Raw genomic sequence first — 18,501 nt, forward strand, 5'->3', positions numbered from 1 at the left:
TTTCACAGACTGTCTGTGCGTGTGGCTGGAACAATTATGCCGTATTTGACCTTATATAAAGTGGCCAGTAGAGATAACCCCAGGTAATACTGTATACAGGTATACCGAATATCCCATCCAAATTGACACGCTGGTAAAGATTCCATTATATCCTGTGGAATATAATATCATGTACACTTTTCTTCTGCATAAAAACACTCCAAGATGTGCTCATTTGTATCATCTCCTGCCAAATCTAAAATGAAACCAAGTATCAGCTGCATCTAAAATGCAGAACAATAAAATCTAAACGACATTTAAAAGGGCTTGTCAGAGAAGCAGCGCTTCTGGGGGATTTAGGTAGGTTATTGAGTTTCTAGCATAGGCACAGCCTACATACATGTTATCATCTTGTGACCCACTAATGTTCAAAAGCAACTTGTATAGTCATGCACCTTACAAAAAGCAGTTATAATAAAGATCATATCAACCAGTTTGTATGTAGTGCACATGGAATTTTTTGTGTGATGAGCAGGCATACATCTTGAAGCCTCTAATATCTCTGTGATTTATACAGACATTGCTTATCCCATGCGATTCCATCATAATCATTACAGACTAGTACTTAAGTAACGTGTCTGAGGTGTTTCCACAGGCTGTGAGACAACCTGGCCTCATGAGTTACGGGAAATGAAGTGAAAGAAGCTCAGCACTATGGCGCTGTAAGCTTGGCATCTTGGCCCATATACGTTAATGACCTGTTTAGCACAGCGGTAATCAGGTTTAATCCCAACGCCTCATGCCACCTCAGGAGAGAATATGGCAAACTATTACCACCATCAATCATCTGTGGAATTAGAGTTAAGCAGTTTCTGCTTCCTTCTAAAGCCTGGAGAAGAAAAGAAAACATAACACAATATTCTAGTCCTTTGTTGTCCCAAATGGTCTGGGGCCTGAAGATTTGACTCATATTATCCATGAGTTCAGGTAAGTATTATATATATAATATTTTTTTCTAGCACCATGCACTATCATAAAGTACAATATTTCCAGTCACGTTCTATGAGCAGACTGCATGCAGATGTGAAGGTGAAGCTTCTGAAGGAACAGTTCTAATGTATGCACACTCACATGCTCTGGAGGACAAGATGTCAGCGTGAAGGTACGACTATAAACATCACCTCTGTTGAATATTACGCTCTTCAATTATTAACACAAGCTCATGAAGAATCTCTAACCCAAATAACTGCTCGCAGACCTGCTTCCTATAAGTTCAACAAGGTTTTAAAAAAAAAAAAAAAACAAAAAAAAAAAAACAAAAACAGTGGTCTTAAGGTATGTCCTAAAGTTGAGATGACCTAGATGTTGCTGGAGTGCTCTCACACTTACACTATATAGTGCCTGATGTCTTTGTTCTTGCAGAAAGAAAGTGTGGAGATTTTAGGTGGCACCTCTTAAGTGTCAGGTCAGGATCTGAGGGCATTGGTGTCAGTGTGGGTGCACTTGGAGAGGAAAGTGGCTTAGTGGGCTGGGTAATTGCTGTGGGCATTATTTAAGAAGGACAGTGACAGAGCATTGCTTAAATATGGCAAGAGAATCTGTACTAGAACTTCACTATAGAAACCTCACTGCAATTTTTATTTCCTTACTTTACTGCCTAACACTATGCTTTGAGGGAAATTACTAGAAAACTACAGTTGTTTAGCTACAGCTAGCATGGCATTTCAGTCAGAAGCAGTTAAGCAACGATGACTCTCCTTGCACCTTTAAAGTGTTTTCAGTAATTTAGCTGTTGAACCTAATTAGGTATCTACTACTAAGTTTAGTCTTTATAATTTGAACCTCCAAATCATTTAGCTAACTTAGCTAGCTAGCTTCTTGCGTAATAACAGTTTTGAGTCATTCTCCCACAAAGTATTTTTAATAACTGATATTTTACAGAGCTAGCTAGCTTTCTTTTCAGTCAGAAACAGTTTAGCAATGCTCTCATGACCCTCTTTGCACCTGGCAGTAAGTTAGTTGTTGAATCTAATTAGCTACTGTATATATGACTAAAATCTAGAAATTTGTAATCAGATGTTTACTTCAAAAGTTAACCTTTAATAATTTATAATGATTTAGCTAGCTAGCTTTCTTTGACTCATCAGTACTGGCTTCAGTGTAGGTTTGCCTACAAAATGCTCATATTAAGTAATATTTTCCAGAGTTAGCAAGCTCAGCTGATAAACTGGTGAGTTTCTGTTTTTACCTTGAATTGCTGTTAGGTATTTAGTTAGCTAAAAATGGTATTAGCTAATTCTGCTAATTGGCTCCTACCTGAAAATCTTTTGAGCTAATGATAGGTCTCAGGACCACTGTGTGTCCTCTCACTTGCCTGAATAGTTAAATTTCAGCATCAAATCTAAAAAAGTGCATTACAAAACTCTAATCAATGCCTCAGTGATTTCTCAGTCTATGTCCTTCAGCCCATGATGTGAAAATGAATTGAAGCACAACATCTTTAAGGACGTACCAATTCTTAGAATGCACTCAGAAGTATAAAGAAACAGGCAGGCATCTAGATCAAGGATACACAGGTGCTTCCTAGGCGGAAGTTTTTATTGTAGTGCATGATGTAAGCCTACAGTATAAATAGAAGGCAAAAATAATTTAAGTCACTCTAAAGTGATGCTTCGGTGAGCAAGGACATCTCATTTTGTAAATACATTTGCCCTCAATTTCTCCTGTCCTCGTTTCCTTTCCTTGCATCCTCATATGCATCCTTGCTTCATCAGAAGGAGGAGCTTAGATGCGAGGAAGAGAAATGAGGAAAGGAAATGAGTAGCTGCAATTAAAGAAATGCGTAAATGAGCAAGTTTCGGATTCAGGTCCAAAGTGTCAGTAACGCTTACGGCGAAATGGTCATTATTATTTATTGGAATGCTATTTTCCATTAAAAAAATTAACATTAAATTAAAATGGTAGTACAAGCCTTGTCGCTTAAAATCAAAGCGCACAATTATATATCATTTTTTATGAATTTTATTTATTTGTTTGTTTGTTTGTTAAGAATAAATAATTTTAAGAATTTTTATGTATGCAAAAGCCAGAAAGCTACTGTTCACTTACAGTAGCATACTGCTTGTTACAGTTTGACATTTTACAGGTTCTTACTGCCAGTGATTTGCAGTAAATAATTATACAGTGCACATTTTCAGTATGTTGTGTATCCTTAGGTTATCAATCAAATGTGCAGGGAAGCTTTGGTTTATTGTAGTTTAGTGATACTGTCCATATTCATTCTGCTATTGTTTTTTTTCCACTTAAAAAATAATATACAGTATTTCCATAATCAAGAATTACCTAACAGTCATCATAGCTGTTTTGTTGCTTAGCTAGACCACATAAAGACAGTGTGCACTGGCACATTTCAGTTTATGCAAGAAAAACACATGAAGAAAGAAAGAAAGAAACAAACACAACAAACTTCAGAATTCAATTATGAGTGTCTTGCAGGACAGGAGCAATAAACATCTGTCATCACAGAAACTAAGCTAATGCAAAATACTAACTCAAAACTGCCTAAAGCACTACTTCTATAAGCAGAGCTAGTATATTAAAAACACCATCGGAAAGTTACTATTATTGAAAATGTCACCCTAAAGAAAGCTCCTTTAATTGAAAGCACCAGCCTGAAGCTATTTTTATTCAATAGGCCACATTAAATCAACACTAATCCATCTAGCGGAGCAACTCAGGATGCTAATGCGGTCTCTGCAGCTCCCACCTGGATTGTTGGACAGCAGGTCCGGGACTGAAGAGCTGACTGCAGGGACGGGAGCAGCAGTCAGCGTGTCTCTGGAGGGTTTGATGTCTAGTCAGCAAAGAAGGTTGTGAGATTTTAAACACGTAGATCAAATAGCAAGACCATTTTCCCATCAGGGGCATTTTAGCCTGACCTCAGCTATTCATGATAGACAAAGGGCACTAAGGACAAAGACAATATTTTGAGTCTACATGGGTAGGGATGAGATCATGTTATACACAAACCAAAGCTGGTTTAGGACTCTAACGAATCCTGGTGTCTCCCTTGCGTTCAAGGGAGTACCGTTGTTAAGCAGTACATTGGGATTCGAAAAGCGCAACCCGCAGTGTGCCCATCGCCTCCCGCCACTTCCTGTGCCCAGGCATACTGATGTTTTATTAAAGCCGCGCCCCACCCCAGGGCTTCATAATTAAACCATGGCTCAAGCCACAGACTGCCAATTGTGCATTACAAACCCGCCCACTCATCTAACTCCCATAAATTACCGCATGTGCTGTTAGCTAATAGCAAAGCCCTCTCATTATGCCGTTGCTTTGTTTACCAAATGCTGTGCTGTGTAAGAAAAGATTTGCTCATGTAGTGATCTACTAGATTAATTACAGAGAAGCTTTTTATACTGAGAAGCAATGTTCTATTGTGCATCTGTTCAAATGGCAACCAGTTGTGTAAAGTATTTAAAAAGAAATTAGCAAATGTTTATTAGCAAATAAATTAGACAACATGTCCAAAGCCTTTATTCACAGTATTTGCTAGTACTTCATGGAGGAAAAGTGCAAATGGACGGACGGAAGAAAGGAAGGAAGGAAGGAAGAAAGAAGAGCTTATGATAGCTTATGCCTTTCAGTCAGCTGCTATAGAACTAAAGTAAAGGCTTTCACCATGTGCATCCGCCTTTTAAACACTACTAATCAAATTAACTTTCAACTCACAGCAGTCATTATGCTATTAGTGTGTGTCTGTGTTTCTGTCTACATGCATGCATAAGTTGAGTCTTTAGGTCTGTATTAGGGGTGTAATGCAATGCCACTATGTGTATCTGCCTCTGTTTAGAGCTCCAAATATTCATACCTGTATCTGTATTTGAATTTAAAGCTAAAGGGTTTTTTCTGTTTTTGGAATTAGAAATACTAACATTGTGGGTTTTTTTATTCTGCTTGAACAGTGATTATATTTGTTCGTACCTACCTGTAACATTTTCTAATGAATTTAGTTGATTCTATTTCTCAAAATATAAAGAGACTAGTAGCAGTCGTAGAAATATAAGCCACTGCAACCCTGTCCAGGCAGTTACTAAGAATGAATGAATATTGTAAATGCATTGCTCACGTTTACCTTAACAAATGTAATCTTTCATTGTCCCGCAAGATTCATATCTAACTGCTCGCTGACAAAACCTTCAGCTCACCTGTCTTTTGTGCTGTATCCTGTGCGAATCCCAGTCCTGCTGCACACCTTTAGTTTCAACCAGATGCCATATGAGCTTTCTAAAAATAATGTTAATAGTGCACCTCACATTCATATTTGTAGTTGTATCTGTTTACAAGACATTATTGCATGATGTATTTGTATTCGGTTACATCTTTAGTCTATATATACTGTATATAAATCCATACTTGAGTGCAGGGATGCTGGCATGATGCGTGTGTGTGTGTGTGTGTGTGTGAAAGAGAGAGAAATAGAAAAAGAGAGAATACATTGCAAGTCCTGTCCTGGCCTTGGTGTTCTGTAGAGCGGAGATTTGCCTGCGGAGCATCAGGAGGGCAAGCATATGGCCAGCAGGAGTGTGTAACGTGAGTACTGGCACACTTCAGCTCCCCCCTCGTCCTAACAACCACCACCATCTGCCACTATGCTAGAATAGTGACAAAAAAGATAGGCTCTGCCATCCGCAGCTCTTCCGGCCTCTCCGTGTTTCCCACCACAACAAACAAAACACTCTGAACAAGGCATTCGCACACTCTGACTGTGTGAATGAGAGAATGTGTGTGTGTGTGTGTCTGCAGGTATGCCTGATTTTTTATGATGTTGAGTTGAAATTTGAATCTTTTCAGTCTACCATTCAGTTGCACAGTCCGCAGTCATGGCAGAAAACAAACAGCTTGAGCAATGTAAAAATAGCTAATAAGTGAGAAGTGTGAATATCGGTCATGACCGAAAGGATTCACAGATTCACAGAGCACAATGGACGGTTCAGCATAAAAAACAGTTGATCCCCAAGACTCACCCTTGCTTAATTGGATAATCACACATGGATACTGTAGATTTGTATCTAAAAACTGATGCTGTAATTCAATTCAATTAAATTTTATTTGTATAGCGCTTTTAACAATGGACATTGTCACAAAGCAGCTTTACAGAAATAAATGGATTCACAAAAATATATTGTAAATATTTGAATTTATCACTGTGAATCATAAAGACTGTCTTGTGCTCATCCCAGGACTCTTATTTATTTATTTATTTACTTATTTACTTATGTACTTACTTACTTACTTACTTAGTCTATTCTTTCTGAACATCCCTTCAACACACTGAGTACTGTTTGCCTTTACTCTTCTTCACCTGTATACTGTAGCGATTTATAATTCCACTGTCACCCTGAAGAGGACAGGGTTCCCTTCTGTGTCCTCTCAAAGCCTCTTCCTCATGTCTTCCCAGGGAGTTTTTCTTGCCACTGTCACATTTGCTCTTTAGGGATCTAGATATACATATACCTGAATTCTGTGAAGCTGCTTTATAACAATGTCTATTGTTAAAAGTGCTATACAAATAAAATATAATTGAAATTTGTTTTAGCTAAAAGCAGGTTTTTATAAGCTCCAGCCAAGTGATTCCTGGTTTACATAAAAGTACCCACTTTAGAGCAGGAACTAAAAATGTTCCTGGAATTATAGATGAAAAGCTTGTGGTGATGAACACAAGCCTTTAGATGGGTACTTACAATATGTTTACTATTAAATCTGTCAAAATACAGACATTGCTTCCCTTGAATAAAAATCTTTCTTTGCTTGAGTTAAGCTACTCATATTATATTGAATACCTGATGAACTACATGAACCACTACTGGTTTTTTTCATGCATCGACCATTTCTCATCTCAAATATAAAGTACTGTATATTGAAGCCATTCCTCAATTTCTAACTCAAATTTGATGTTGATCCCATATCACTAAATGTTGCTTTTGTAGAAATACAAGCAGTATTTCTGCACAGGGGGATCACACTTCTCTAATTCCCAAAGACAAGATCTCAGGGCGCCACCAGCGCCCTTGCTCAGTAGATGTATGAGTTATTCTGGGTCTGATAAGAGGCCCACAAGATTAATAAACATTCATCATCCCAACTCCAAATCTTCCTCATCCTGTCTCTCTCTCTCTCTCTCTCTCTCTCTCTCTCTCTCTTTCCTTTAGGAGTAAGGATTGAGTATGTGTGTGTCACAGCTCACCTTGGAGAGCCTCAATCCACAATCCAGAGGTATGAATGATGGATGAGATTATACTCTATACTGCGTTGCTTAAACTTCCATAAAAACTAGAAAATGATGGATGTCTCACTGGAAATCATTGATTCAAAAACTTATGTCCTCTAATACTTTTGTCTGTAGACTGGCATTTGGCAGTCCATATTGAGTTCTGCAGTGATATCTAGATTCGTAAAAGTGATTCAGTGGAGCTGAGAGTCAGACTGTCTGTCAAACATGACAGAATAAATCAGAGAAATACCATCACTGTTTGAGGTGTTAGTGCAATGAAATGGGAGGGCTGACTTCCAGGTGTTGTGTTTACATTAGACGAAACATGACTTTGAAGAAGCCCAACACACTGCAGTTTGAAGTTAGGTTGATGCAGTGGGTAGCGCTGCCACCTCATATCTCCAAAGTCTTTAGTTTGACCTTGAGCTCAGGTTACTGTGTGGAATTTCTCATGTTCTACCAATGTCTGTGTTGGTTTCCATCAGGTTCTCAGGTTTCTTTCCACCTCCCAGGTATGAATGAGTGTGTGCATGCTGTCCTACAATGGACTGCCATCCCATCCAGGGTGTATTCCCATTTTAAGCCTTGTGTTACTGGGATAGGCTCTGGATCCACTGTGACCCTAACCAGGATAAAGCGTTTACTACAGACGAATGAATGAATCAATGATGAAACTTTAGATCACAAATGATTCAGTGTGATTTCTATACATGATTACATCTATACGCACTTTTTTTTTTTTACAGTATAATGTTGAAAAGATGTTGTACCTTGGCTCCACAATGTGCAATGCTGAGTGAAAACCCAAGTTTCAAAAATAGCAAAAAAGTTTCTTTTGTGATGAAGCTTTCAATTTGCCCGGTAATTAGCTTTGCCCTTCCAAATTATTTGTCACTTGAGGGTTCTCTGTTGAGCAAGAAACATCAGAAAACTGTTCCTCCAACTCTGGACTTTGAACAGTCATTGTTTTACCAGAATACTTTCCAAACTCTGTAGGACACAGCTCACACACCACAGGTCTAGTTCTATTTGTCCTTCTAATTCATTTAATCCAAAATGTGCCCACATAGTTGCTTGCAAAGCGGTGACACAAGTCAGAGTTTTCCATCAACAAATCTGCTAACTACCTAGTTTAGATAGTTGCTAACATACATACATCTAACGTACGTTTCACTAGCCTAAGCTTGCGGCCAAATACGAAAATATAAATAATTTTAAAAATCAGCTTATGGAGATTTGTGAATTGTATTCAACTGCAGAATTGTTTAAAAAGCGTATCAAGAATCTAAGAATCACTTCTAGTTTGAATACTGGTGGACTGACTAAACCCTCACTTTTGTATCTTTGATATCCAGCATTCTGGAGGGTGAAATAATGTATGAAATCTGATCGGTCCTGTTATAGTTCTGTCTGAAAGCAAATCAAAAACTCTACAAGACTGAGTCGATTCCCTACAGCAAGCTCTTTGAACCGCTCTCTTGCACTAGAAGCTAACCTGATCTAAGAAACTCAGCTCTGATTGGTCTTATCTTGATCCGGTCACCTCTCTAGTATAGAATCGGCATCGGACTGTTCCATAATTTATAAGGACAAATGAGGTGAGTGACGTGCCATTGTTCAATAGTTCACGCAAGACAAAATGAAAAAGAACCGCTCTCACCTTGGGGTTTAAAAATATTTGGAGCCATCATGAAACTTTAAGCATGCAGTGGCCTTCTTGCATGCATCCAGTCAAGATGCCTCATGTGGAAAATCATTGTGGCATTGAAAAACGGGAAGCTAAAACAAGTGTGCTACACATACACACACACACGCACACACAACACACACACTCAGAATGCTGCAAACATCACTTTCATGATGCTGCATTTGCTATCCTATTTCTTAAAGCCCTGACTGTAATAGCTCAAGCACAAAAATAATTCATGAGAACATGGCATAGGTTCATGTGTGTTTGTGTCAGATATACAGTATTCTCGTGACGACAGGCATAGGCGCACTTGTAAATGTAAATCAAATCTTCTTATTCCCAATCAAACTTATTCTTAAGTTTGTGCACAAGTTGTATTCAGGGTCGAGTGTGCAGTGAGAAGTTAATACCAAAATTCCACACAGCAGTATTCAGACCACAGAATTACAGTATATTTGATGAGCAGAGTTACAGAGTAACAGCGATGGTTATTTAGTTAGTAGTTGGGATGACATAAATCATCTACAGTCATAAAACCTGGTTGTAAAAACTTCTAAGGCTTCAACTAAAAGGTCAGGAGGATATCATTTTAAAAGGGGTACTGTAGCATTAGCATTGGACAGTAGCATTAGTGCAAAATTGGACCAAAGTGGATTACAAATTATTGCACCAAAGAATTCTGGTGCATTCATTTCTGAGCATGAATGGAGATAACTGGAAAAATGACCCCTAACCCAATTATCAATACACCAATGCTAAACCATTAAACTACTCTCAAAGTCTCTTCTCTCAGATTGATGTTATTTTTTTTTTGCTGACTTTCAGTGTTTGATTCTTTTTGTTTTATCACCTTGAGTAAAGTGCAGCATGTGTGTCTTGCTAATGCACTGCTGCAGTAACCGTAAGTGGTTGAAGCTCGGTGGCTCAGGGGATTGTGGGAGGCCACAGCAGTACACACAGCTGTAATAAAGTGCTTCCACTGCTGAGCTTCTCTCATCTGTCAGAGGTCAGGGGTCAGCAAGAGAAACTGCTCACACTCACATTTTGATGCACTTCTGTCGTATATACCAGTGCAGTAGCTGAGCCACTGAAACGGACAAATAAAAGGTCCCTTGTCTCTCTCTCTCTCTCTCTCTCTCTCTCTCTCTGTCTCCCACTCTCACACTCACACCTACAACATACATGCCTACACAGTACAGACTGCTTCTACAGCTTCTACACCTCTACACCTCTGCTTTATAACACTATCCACAGAAAACTACACGTGATGTCAGCAAGCACATGTCTAATAACAGTCCGAGCAGCATTCATCTCTAACCTGTGACTGCGGTTTCAGAGGTGGCTCGCAGTGTTGAATAGGAGCTGTGATTCCCAGGCCCGAGATTTTTATAAGCTGAACAGAGAGCGACATGGCCTATCCTGAACTACTGTGGGTTTTAGCTGCCTGTGTAATCATGGTGATAGTGACAGCAGGGTTGGCACATACCATTATAACGCTCTTGATTAAACACAATTGTGCCACCCCTTCTGTAAATTTTCAATGTCCTAACAGGCAACAACACACATAAACCTTTATAAGTCATTAACAAAAATTAAATACTGCTGCAGAATTTCAAAGATTAAAATACATACACTCACCAGCAACTTTAATAGGAACACATGTATCCCAGAATTTGTAAATCATCAAAACATATGATTGGTAAATCAGCCAATCATGTGGCGGCAGCACAATGTATAAAATCAAGCAGATACAGGACAAATAAAAAGACCAGTCTTCAACTGTCCAGATTTGGTGAGCCTGCACCCAATGTAGCCTCAGATTCCTGTTCTTGGCTGACAGGACTGGATCCCAATGTGATCTCCTGCTGTTATAGCCCATCCACCTCAAGGTTTGATGTGTTCTGAGATGCTTTTCTGCTCATCATGGTTGTAAGAAGTGGTTATTTAAGTTACTGTAGCCTTCTTGTCAGCTAGAACTAGCCTCGCCATTTTCTCTCTCTCTCTGACCTCTCTCATGAACAAGGTGTTTTTCGCCCGCAGAACTGCTGCTTACTAGATGTTTTTCGCACCAGTCTGTTGTGCATGAAAATTTCATGAGATTAACAGTTTCTGAAATACTCAAACCAGCCCGTCTGGCACCAACAACCATTCCACGGTCGGAGTCACAGAGACCACATTTTCCCCCATTCTGAAGTTTGATGTGAACTTTAACTGAAGCTCTTGACCTATATCTGTATAATTTTAGTCATTGCACTGCTGCCACGTGATTGGCTGGATAATAGCTTGAATGTGCAGGTGTACAGACATTCTTAATAAAGTGGCTGATGAAGTTTTGGGGTTCACATGACATTATTTACTGTGAACAATAGCCTTTGGACTTTTGTGGAACCAAAACAAAAGCACTACCAAAGAAAACTACACAGAATGGCATGAAGAAGTGAGATGGGTGCTGAATCTTTCTAGCCCAGACTGTAGATTCATGCAGCATATCACTGACCATCATGTCAGCTGCTTGCACAGAGTAACACGCCCCTAGCTTTGATCACCATTTGGGCTAATATTTTTCAGCCTGCTTCTCTGACACATCAGTAACACGTTATCAGCAGTGACGGAGAAGATGCACGTGAAATAAAGTCACAGGAGCAATGAACGTAAACGAGGTGGATTATTCACTTTATCATCTTCATTTTCCCTCAAAATGCCTTTGGAGGAGGAACTAAATGAAGATAGCATATATCATCCAATCAAAGTACAAATTACATAAAAGACAGAAGCGAAAGTTTAGTGGAGAAGGGTTTTTTTTCCAGTTTACCATGTACATTTACAGTGTGTGTGTGTGTGTGTGTGTGTGAGTGTGTGTGTAAAACAGTTTGACCCACATTGTTCTTCAATGAGACCTCATGATATAATCGCCCTAATATTTTCATTGGCGAGATATTGATAGACATTAGATTTCAGCCTCCCTTCCATATCATAACCAGCTGTTACTGTTAATGACAAGTTCCTTAAAGAAAACATAACGAGATGAAAATGTCACGAGCAGTGACACATCTTTACTTTCATCAAGCCTACGCAGCAGAATTAATGTTCTTGTTCTTACTAGATTAATGTTATTAAATGCACCCAATTCCTTATGAAGCAGCTGTTGCATGTTAGCTAACTCATGTTAAAGAAAGAGAAAGGCTTTAGCTAAGTCCATAATGGTAATTTACATTTGTAAAACAGTCAGATGTTTCATTTAAGAAGGAATTAAATCTTACAAAATGATTAAATTTGTGTTTTGGACATGTAAAAAGAAACCACTGGGGAAATTTGAAGGGAAAAATAGAAAAACATTAAGTTCATTTATTAAAACTGTTCCGTTATAGGTTATTTATTTATTTATAAATTTACTTAATTTGCCACATAATAATTATGCCAATTAATTTGCTGTAGTTTTTTTGTCAACTAGATTGATGTTGCAGGTGTTTTTCTTTCGGCTGCTCCCGTTAGGGGTCACCACAGCAAATCATTGGTCTGCATATTTGATTTGGCACAGTTTTTACATGGGATGACCCTCCTGACCCAACCCTCCCCTACATTAACCGGCCTTGGAACCAGCATTGAAAGAGCACTGTCTTGTGCAATCCCAGTGGCTGGGGTTGGTTCCCTGTCCGGGAATCGAACCCGGGCTACAGCAGTGATAGCGCCGTGGCCTAACCACTAGTCCTCCAGGGACCCTTTTGTCAACTAGATTAGAAGACTAAAGTCAGTAACAACCAACTTTTATTTATTTTTGTCAAAATTCTAAAACTAAACCCAAATTAGCTTAAAATCCAAATTAAATTGAATGAATGAAAAGTGATGAAAGTGCTAGAGTCCATTTATTCCCCTTGAGAAGCCTTTCTACCAGATATATTACACATTCCCTCAGTAATCCTAGACTTCTACTATGTAAGACAAAGAAACTGTGGGAAAATGTACACTAGGTGAATTCCACTTAATGGTAGAGATGAAAATGAAACAGGAAATAATCATACAGAAACACTAGAAGAAAGCAAACACAAGCACGATGGATCAAAAGCCAGATCAGCATTTTACTTACTGCCGAGAGTACCTGCCGCCTCACCTGCAAGACAAGAGCAAAGGTTTTATGAGTACTAAGTAAAATTCTCTTATTGCGAACATAATGTAGTCAGATATAACAACTGAGAATAACGCTTTCACGATTTGCTGATGCTATTAGCAAAGATTTGTTCACCATTATTAAGAGTGAAAAGTGCTCCAGTGTAATCCAACGCCCTCTCAAAGCCCACAGGGTTTCCCACTGAACTCGAAAATTTGCTTGTGCAGCAATATCTGCACTCACAGCAATCCGTTAAAAACTGACAACACAGGTCTGACCTGCTTTTCGCATCCTGATATAACAACCAGACACTTGTGTATGCTCTAAAATAAAACAGACTGCGTTTTGTTTGATTTTTTGTCCTTTTTATGCTGTAGCCCTAATTCAGTAAGATCCCATATAAGGAGTACTAATTTGCATGTGTAATCTTATTAATTGTGTGTGCAGTTAGTGGACATGTTGAGAGTGATTTTACGTGATGCTTAAATGATATCACGCAATATTTATCTGTATTTATATTTATCTGTATTAATATTTATATTTTATATTTATTGAATCTGTTAATTGTGCTTCTGAACACTTGACTCTGATCAGAAGGTGTTAATTTTCTATAACAGCAGCTCTGATGGTAGTTCCAGCTATAATTCAAATCACAACATTATTGTTTCTATAGTAACAGCTCATTTAAAGGGACCTGTACATAGGACGCCCAAATAATCTAATAATAATAATAATAATAATAAATAAATGGATTTAAAGTGTTGTTGTTATTTAATAAAGAAAAACTATAACTATAACTGTTGATATGATGAAGCTTTCTGTAAGGAGAGTTTATTTAACATTTATGGAAGGAGTCTCCAGTGTCAGCACTTTGTAACAGTCAGAGGTAAAGCTGTAACCTTAAGATTTCCACCATGGGAAAGTCTTCAGAACGGAGGACGTTGTGCTTTTGCGTCTTTGGTGGCTATAAGAGAGCGCTGGAATGTAAATGATAACAGAAACTAACTCAGTATAAATCTAATTAGATATAAATCTGTATAAACAGATAATTTTAATAAAGAGTTGTTCGTTAAAAAATAACAAATAATAAATAATCGGCAAACTGCTGTGCTATAAGAGGAATATGTGTTTTATTCCACTTATATTGTGCCAATTTGACAATTATTTATTATTATTATTTTTTTTTAAGAACAATACTTTTTCAGGAATTGCTGTTATAGGTAAATAAGCATCACACAACCTCGTAATTTTTTTTTCCTGTAACAGCACACCCTGTTGTGCTTTATTCTTTACTTGGTAGCCATGTCATACTCAGATAGCAAAAGACACTACCTATTTTATTGACAATCATGTAGCTTTATTTGCGGGACATAAAAAAAAAACATTATGAACCTGAAATAAAAGAGTGTAGACATGACTGTATGTCTGTATATAAGATAAATGTATGCTATTGATATTTGATGTGCAAATGTGTGACGATAATCTAATATAAAGCCATAAAACCAAGTCATAATTTCTGGTAAAACTTATTCAAGAAAGCAAACACGCAAAAGGGACAAGACATGCTATTTTGCTCATATGAAAGACAAGCAAGTTAAGCTTTACTAAACCAAGCTAACCTTTATTAAAGTTCTTATGCAATTCATATAAGAAAATGAAAGATATGGGCTGTAGACATCTAATTATACTGATCAGAGAAAAAAAATGAACAGCTGACAAGACATCAAAGGTGCAAGAGAGCATCAGAGAGAGTTACAGAGAGAGGAAATGGGCAAGAGGGAGAGAGAGAACAGCACTTGAAGAGAAACAGTAAGGCCGTGTAACAAGGGAGCGAGAACAAATGACAGATTTACTTTTATTTTTTAGAAACAAAGTCGCATCTTTATCTCTACATCTGACGCTAAGATGTGCCAGCAATTTCCTCAGAGTGAAAACGACAAGCCAGCGTTGAATCACTGCCCTCACTGATTGCACTGTGAAGTGAGATTGAGAGCGTGTGCATGTGTGCGTGCTTGTGTGTGTGTGTGTGTGCGTGTGTGTGTACGTCTTTTGTTTTCTTCCTGCCTGCCTAATTTTACAGTGACATGACCAGCTCCTACATTATAGCTGATACAGCTTGTGCTCTCATGCAGGTGTGCTAGTTATATTCCATATTCTTTCACTGTCACCTCTTTCTCGTGTGTGTGTGTGTGTGTGTGTGTGTGTGTGTTTGTAAGACATGACACACAGTGCTTACAGGTGTTGGGTGATCCATTGGGAGTGGGCAGGTACGAGCCAGGCTTCCACGACTTTGCCTTGAAGCCTCGTTCGCAGCGAGCGCAGTCCTGCCCCGTGGTGTTGTGCTCGCAGTCACACTGGAGGCTGCCGTCGCGGAACGTGCACTGTCCTGCGTGAAGGTTACACTTACACCTGCATGCGCATACACACACACACACACACACACAGACACACACACACACACTTAGAGCAAAAGAAAGAGGCAAGCCAATTAACTCTCTGGCCACAGCATTCCTGCTGTACAGCCAAGGGCAAGGACTACCCTACTGAGGAAACCCTGCCCTGGGTATTCACTCCTGCCCCCTGAGAGATCTCATTAGCTCGCCTGTGTGGATGAAGCTTCGTGCTAATTAGCTGAATCGGATATGGTTGTGAAAGTTCGGGCAGGGAGCTCCAGGAGGTGTAGCGGTTATGCATGAAAATGAATAATCCACAGGGGTGAAACCACTCCGAATCCCTAGTTTATCATGAGACGCCCCGAAGCTAAAGCAGTGAAGAGAGTCAGAAACAGTGGTTATTGGGTACTAATGTGTTATTTTAAAGCATGCTATGCTAAAAAGGCTTGTGTTTTAACATGGCAGATTACCTCATCACTGTTTGCCAACTATGTGTGATTACCACACTTCCCTAAATAACAGAACAGATTCTCACTTTCATAGAAGGTCTAAGGGTAGTTGTTGGGTCAGTCAATTAATGTCTTTAGTCATAGACAGGGACGCAGGAAGGCGTTTCACCTTGGAGGTGCTTTAATTTTAAGCAACATACACTATATGGCCAAAAGTATGTGGACACGTTACCATCATAACCAGATGTGACTGTTGAACATCCCTTTCCAAAACCATGGGCATTAATATGGACTTGATCCCTCCTTTGCTGCTATAACAGCCCCCACTCTTCTGGGAAGCCTTTTCACTAGCATTTGGATACGTTGCTGTGGCGATCTGCCCATGCAGGCATAAGAGCATTAGTGAAGTTGGGCACTGATATTGGACAAGAAGGCCTGGCACACAGCTGATGTTCCAATTTATCCCAAAGGTGTCCAGGCCACTTGTTTTGGCAAACATGGCAAACCATGTTTTCATAGACACGGGGGCATTGTCATGCTGGAACATGTTTGGGGCCCATTAGATCCAGTGAATGGAAATCTTAATACTGCAGCATCCAAAGACATTCTTGACAGTCCAACTTTGTGGCTACAGTTTGGGGAAGACCCACATATGGGTGTGATGTTCAGGTGTCCACATACTTTTGGCCATATATTGTACATTTATTATTTACTACTATATATATATATATATATATATATATATATATATATATATATATATATATATATATATATACTGTATATGTACATGTACTATTTACTACTGTATATTATTATTAGTAGTAGTAGTAGTAGTATTTTAGCAGTTGCAGTTAATCCTGAAAGTCGGGGATGCTGCAGCACCCTTAGCACCCCCACTTCCGGCAAACAAAACACACAAATAGATGCATAAACAATTACTGGCAAAATTAAAACCCTAAAGTCCTCAGCATACCTCTTGTAGATGATGATGTTTGGCTGGTTTCCATGAACAATATGATGTAATTGCGTATGCACAAGGCAGCTTCTCCGCGACCAAGCCTATGATTGGTTGTTACAAAAGAGGCGTGCCCAAGCTTTTTCATTCCAAGATGGATGAATTTGAGGAGTGTCAAAGATACCAACACCTTTATGACTCTTTGACAAGGGATTACAAAGCCTAACAAATGGTTTGAAATTGGTCTCACGTACTACCTGCCTCTTACTTTATTTTCCTTTTCTTTTAGTAAAAATGCATCTCTACATTAAGTATGCTGATGCCTTTAGGCTTCCCTTATAAATGTGTTTTAGGTCAAAAGGCTTCCTGTTCTTTTCCAAGTGCAGAACAATATACCAAAATTATTGTCTGTAGTAATTCACTCCAGATGCAGTAGATTGAGATAAGATGAGATCGAAAGTACTGGTTTAAGGTCTGCAATGTTATACCTGACATAACACCATAGCCTATGTGTAAACCAGGTTTTAGACTAAATGACCAAAAGCAAGACAGATGCGAGTAAGCTGCACAAGTCGGAGAAGAAAAATCTCCACACAGCACATCAGTTAGAAGAGACTTGATCTGGCTTTGTTCTTATGTGAAAGCTCACTGCAGCAAGAACCAAAAATCTGAAGACAAATACTGAAGTAAATGGCATGCAACTGCTATGCTGCAGGGGGAAATACACAGGAAAATAAGAGAGACAGAGAGACAGTGCAGGAAAGAGAGATGATTTCAGACCTAATTAAAATAAATGGGAGTTACTGAGGTGGCATCTGCTGTCAAGTAGGATTTTTTTTCTTCTTTTTTCATCTTATTGTACTTGCTCAGTGTTATAGGGGAAAAAAACTGCAAAGTGGCACAAAACTAAGCATCTGGACCCCCAGCTTATGACCAGTGCTCACGCATACACCCTCTCATAGTTGAGATTAAATAGGTGCAGAGAGTAAAGTGTGTTTGTATGGAAATGATGACTTTCAGAATTACAGTCTACGTAATCAAATAAATGAGTGAATCCTGATGCTTTTCTTCCCACTGGAGGGAGCAACTCCACTGTCCATTTGCATGAAAGATGGTATGAGCAACTAACCATTTGCATGAAATATTTATAAAGCTGACCTATATTTTTTCCATGACAACACCCGGTAACTAAACCTTACCTAGATGGTATATTGCTGTATAATAAGATTATAGCTCACATTTGCCATCTATAAAGTGAAATGAAAAAGGTGATGCCGCTGGAAAGTACATCATTCCTGAATAATTGGATAACTTTTGCCTCCTTTGCTTGTTAAGTGAAACCCTCACTTGGTGTGCACTTAGGCGCTTGTGCTTTTGGGTTTAATCAAAATTAAAATGACATTAACTAGAATGAATGTTAATCTAAGTTCACAGGGCACAGCTCACAGACCAGAGATCATGGTTAAATGGTACAGCGAGGATCACATTGAACACGTTCTGTACCAGTTAAGATCATCTTAACTCCATTTCTGTATCTATTTTATTGCTCCAAATATCTGTATTCGGATTTAAACCTTACATAGGCATGGCTAATCCCTGAAGGTTTTTTTTAAATTGAGAAATATTTCTGTAATCCCACGTGCAGTTATTA

At 38.7% G+C, this 18,501-nt stretch overlaps 1 protein-coding gene across 1 annotated transcript in view; it reads right to left on the minus strand.

The window, feature by feature from the left end:
• Positions 1–18,501, minus strand: part of ntng2a (netrin g2a) — a 67,332-nt gene that overhangs the window by 9,290 nt on the left and 39,541 nt on the right. The window contains exons 4-5 of the mRNA XM_026928569.3: positions 15,287–15,459; positions 13,030–13,053 (exon numbers count right to left, since the gene is read on the minus strand). Of these exons, the coding sequence (XP_026784370.1) occupies positions 13,030–13,053; positions 15,287–15,459 (197 nt within the window). The remainder of the gene's footprint in view (positions 1–13,029; positions 13,054–15,286; positions 15,460–18,501) is intronic.

This window comes from Pangasianodon hypophthalmus, chromosome 8, assembly GCF_027358585.1.
Source record: "Pangasianodon hypophthalmus isolate fPanHyp1 chromosome 8, fPanHyp1.pri, whole genome shotgun sequence".
NCBI classification, from domain to species: Eukaryota; Metazoa; Chordata; class Actinopteri; order Siluriformes; family Pangasiidae; genus Pangasianodon; species Pangasianodon hypophthalmus.